Below are 5,103 nucleotides of genomic sequence, written 5' to 3'. Positions count from 1 at the left end.
ATGCCACCTTCACATGAGTAAAACCACAGAGTATTAAAGAATTTAGGGCCATTGAGTTTAAAAGGAAATAGTAATCCTACTATCCTAGTGTTAGGGAGTCCAAACGAAGTATGAAATAACTACTGTTTTTTAACTTTTTAGAATAGGTAATGCTGAAAAGACTGATTAAGTGAATGTGAAATCTTTTGACACATCGAAAAAATTTTAAAACAAAATCTTTTCAGAGTTGAAGCTTTTGAAGATTTAAATTGACTTTCCGTCTTTATGGTTTGCTGTGCAGTTTTTAGGTTAGGTTAGGTTAGGATAAGATTTCCATCTTAAGAAGGCTCTTAGTTGGGCAACTTAGAACGCCGGTACATTATGGTACCTAAAAAACTCCTAAAATTTGGAACATAAGACACCTACAGTTAGACAAAGTGCTTCGAGCCTATCACAAATTTGTAGAAACGGATAATATTAGTTTCTGCTATGACTTCTGCTTCGTCGAAGGTAAGATTATCGAGATGTTTCAGTCTTAGTCCTGCAAAAGCCGGACAGTGGAGGAGAAAGTGGTTGAATGTTTTCACCTCCATACAACTTTGACAACTAGCGTCCGGTAAGATTTTAAGCCTTAGCATATGAATGTCTATTGAACAGTGTCTAGTGAGAACTCCTACGATTGCGGCGACATGAACTTTGCTAAGGGCGAGTAGTTCACTAAATCACTTGTATTCTACTGAAGGCCATAAGGATCTCGCGTTCACACAGGAGCTGGTCGTCGACCCAAACGAGTCTGATGTTGAAGTAGCTAGATGCTATTTCATATTGTTCAGTTTTCTAGTAAGTGGAAAATTTTTTTCAATTTATTTAAAACTAAATACCTAATATATATATAAAAATTCAGAGAGATCTTTGGTACATATTTTTATCACATTGAAAACTTAAAAATCTTTAAAAACTCTTTTTAAGAAGCATGGTGTTTCAAGATGTTAAAGCTTTCGCAGCTTTTTGTATGCGTATATTTATTTAGTACGAAATACGATACTATTTTCGAAAAGAAAAAACTTAAAGTTAAATTAAACATGAATCGCAAGTTAATCATCGAAAAGATCTTAAGTCCATTAAATATATAAAAAAAATTAAATTGACATAAATCTAGTCTAAAATATTATAATAAAAAGTGTACTAAATATTTGTTTGGTGTTTTATTTTTAATTCTCATAACTACGCTGTTTGTCATCCAATAATAATAATTTTTTATGTTTTCTGATACAATAACTAGGTCTACTGAATGTCGTTTCAATTTAAAACGTTCTGTTTTTACCTAAGGAACATCAGGATAGTTAGAAATATTAATGACTTATTGGTTTAACGCTGAAGCATTTTTAAGGAAGCGTCGAAAACCAAAAGAAAAATGTATGTACTGTTGTAGTGTAGTCTCATTTAGTTAGTAATCGCCCCGATAGCAAGGCAGCGAATTGATCTTGAGCTCAGTGATCGTGATTTCGAGACTATTTTAGGAGTACCTAGTCCCAGAGAATTGCAAATATGTTTTGTTTGCAAGAAACGGCTAGAGTTAAAGTGAGCTTGTGAATCGGTCCCATAGCAAGACAACGATACTGACCTTGGGGTCAGTGATCGTGATTTCGAGACTAGTAGAGGATTGCCTGGGACTTGGTCGGTTTATTTATTTTAATGACTTCTGGCAATAGAGAGAGAGTAGAAGGTGAAGTGAACTCTTTTCCCTTAGAAAGGTACAACCTTCCACAATAAAAGAGACTCTTAACGGGCACGGTAAAATGCGATGAGGTTAAACGTCTTGCCTTGTTAGAGTCATCCCGTCATTTCTTTCTTGTTGTACCCGTTTTTGTAAAACTAAGTTTGAAGGTGTTTCAAAAAGAAGTCATACATTTGGCCCTCAGAACTAGTTAGATTCGAAATTCATTCGACCTAACAGATTTGAAATTGGTTCAAGGCTCTTGGTCGATAAATAAGTAATTGAATTCAACTTTAGGAGTTTTTGGCATCACAAATGACTTTAGAAGTGTGACCTTTGATTCAAGGAACAACCTTCTGACTAACTTAACCTATTTAATCGAAAGTATATGTATACAATGTTCATTAAAGGAATGTTCTTTAATTTTTCGTTTGTGGAACCGTCAACAAACTTTTCATCCAAAAAATAGGGAATTTTGATCTTGAAGTCCGTCCTCGAATTATGATTTAAGCTTAAATAAATATTAGCGATAACATGGATTTATTACAGCTTCCCGATACCGCATTAGCCTTAGCTGCCAAAAAAGTTAGACCTAATCTTCGCGATTCTAGTGAATGTTAAACAGAAAAAAACTCATACTTGAGTTCGAATTCAAGTAGGCAATTACATCCGTCGTATCAAAGTGTCAGAAGTGTGCCGTGAGTATAAGTAGTTTATCCAAATTTACTACTTGCACTACTTGCTACCTCGATGCTCAAGAAATCAGTAAGGCACTTCGATAAATTTTTATAGAGTACATAAGCAAGGGAGATAACATTTTTAATAATATTTCGAAATGATCTGACAATATAGCTTAGCCAAACACAATGTTAAAAATATTTAATTATTCTAGAACCTAGAACATTCGGAGTAAACTATGCACGTTTTATATCTCTCAGTATGTAGAATAATGTCAACGCGGCCCTACAGTGGGATGAGAAGCTCGACTAAGCATCCAGATAATGAGGCAAGTTTACTTTAGTTTACGATATAATTGAATTATTACTGTGAAAATTTGGTAGAAATGATGGGCGATTCAATTCAGATGCAGAATTTGGGCATCTGTAGTCCAAGAGTGACCAATTTGAAGATAATATGGTATCAAGATAGTTACAAGATAGAAATCTAGATTACGGGGAGGAATAAGGGAACAACAACATAGGTTAGGAATGTGGATTTCTACTTAAAGAACGCATAGCACCGTAAGAAATTTAAAAGGAAACACTATACATATAATATTATTTTAATATGGCGGCTGGCGTAACTGGTCATCTGATAGATCGGTGATAAGTAGGTTCAGTAGACAATATGAAACCCCCGAGTAGCATTTAAGGGAAAGCTTTTCATAATATTAGCTTTTTCGTTATGAAAGCTTCTTAAAAGTTGCTACGTTCTAAAAATGCAAAAAAACCGGATGAATAAAAGGGTTTTTTGGACAGAATGTAAATATTTTTTATTTGCAACTATAAGCAAAAAATATTATTTATTTACATTTCCAGTCATCAATATGAAACAACTTTATTCAAACATAAATAAAAATATTTACTTAAAATTCCTTTAATTAAACCATCATTTAACCATTTAGCGTTTTAACTAAGAAAAATAGAAGCTTATTATGAAAAACAATATACAGCTGTTAAAACTAACTGACGCAATTTAGCAAAACCTTCTTCTTGCTTTTCTCATAATTTTTTCCGTATAAAAGTATTCAAAGTCCATGACCTTTGTCAGAAGCTCGACGACTTTCAAAGAGAAAGCACATATTCTTAACATAAAACTTCAACGAAAATGAGAACACAAGCTGCAACAGCCTTATACGCATTTCTAGCTCTGTGCTGTCTAGGTAAGTAAAAGAAACCAAATTCAAAAACAAATTTTAGATAAAACTCCAACATCTCCAACTAACTCCACAGGAAGCACATTATGTGGCCTCATCACGGAACTTGGTAAACCGCTTCAGCAGGCTGGCAATGCTGTTAGAGAACTGGGTAACAAAATTCCAAGGGCCGCAAACGTAAATTCCGACCTCGGTAGCGTTAATACTGTTAAAGATGTCGCCAAAGAAGTCGGTGGTAAAATTTCCGATCTAAGTCCCATCAAGAGTATCATCAGTCCTATTCCGAGTGAAATCGGTTTCTTTAATAAGTTAATTTCTATACTCCGCAAACTGCTGTCATCACTTAAACTCAAAGCCAAAGAAGAGCATAACGAAGATGAACCGTCATCTACGGTGGCAGTGGAGCCTATTGAGACAACGAAAGCTGGGCCCCAGGACGATGAAAGTTCAACTGTTGTTGCTACAGAAATACCAACTGAATCCGTAACCGATGAATTAGCAACACAGGTTCCAGTTGATAATTCCTCAGATGAACTAACTGAGTCCGAAGCCGATGAGTCAGCACCACAGGTTCCAGTCGCTATATCCAGCTTATTGCCATAACTTTAAACAACAATTCTTCGTTATTGAAACTGTCATAAACAAACATCTAATTTATTAAATAGTTCTTGAGAGTTGTTTAAAATTAAAAATACAAGGAATTTTATTTTAACGTAATTTGAAAAATTAGTTGAGGATACGGAAATTATGATTGGCGGTCCACTTCATACGCGGAAGACTTAGACGACAAAAATATGTGCAACATTCAAGAACATGCAATAAATTACAATTTTTTCTGTTGCTTTAAAGTGATTGTTATGAAATTATGGTAATTCCTCATCATCACTACAATCACAGCCCTTTAATATCCAAATGTGTTGTACTTACTAGAACCGCTCATACCTCACGTGCTTTGATCCTCCGAAAGTTATCGTCAATTCGTGATATCAGATGAAGTTAGTCCACTTGGTTTTTTAATCGAAGCTGTACCTTATGCTGTACTCAACGTTGTGAATGCTTAAATATATATATATCCCAAGAATCTTTCTGTTAAACACATTCGTGTTATTAAGGTAAGGTATAGATGTATGTACAGTCAACCGGAATGACGAAAATCACTATAAGTGGGAGTTATTGAAGTTTTTACCGATTTCATCTAATTTTGGTCTCGTTTAAAATATTTAAGTATTTATATACGTTTGGAGCGAATGTCGCGAAATTTTATAGAGATATCATCTGAGAGATAATCACTCAATACATGGTATTAAGTTAGCCAGAGGTTAGGAAAAAATACGAACCGCTTCTTTAAAGCTTTTATTTTAGAGATTTCTCCAAGAGAGTATAACTTAGCAAGTTAGGAATTAATGAAGCTTTTAAGGTAAGGATTTTGTTTTTTTTTACAATTATACAAATGCATGTATGTACTTATATTGTAATAACGGTTTTTCAAATATTCTCCTACAATATTTCTGTGCCGCCACTGTTTTCTGTG

General features: G+C 34.2%; 1 protein-coding gene across 1 annotated transcript; it reads left to right on the top strand.

The window, feature by feature from the left end:
• The first annotated feature begins 3,416 nt into the window (after positions 1-3,416).
• Positions 3,417-4,284, top strand: LOC106617925 (uncharacterized). Its single transcript, XM_014235397.3, has 2 exons — positions 3,417-3,578; positions 3,649-4,284. Exons 1-2 carry the CDS (start codon positions 3,524-3,526, stop codon positions 4,173-4,175), a joined length of 582 nt encoding a protein of 193 aa, XP_014090872.2. The 5' UTR covers positions 3,417-3,523; the 3' UTR covers positions 4,176-4,284.
• The last annotated feature ends 819 nt before the right edge of the window (positions 4,285-5,103 follow it).

This window comes from Bactrocera oleae, chromosome 3 (assembly GCF_042242935.1).
Source record: "Bactrocera oleae isolate idBacOlea1 chromosome 3, idBacOlea1, whole genome shotgun sequence".
NCBI lineage: Eukaryota > Metazoa > Arthropoda > Insecta > Diptera > Tephritidae > Bactrocera > Bactrocera oleae.
This window is presented reverse-complemented; position numbering and strand designations above follow the sequence as displayed.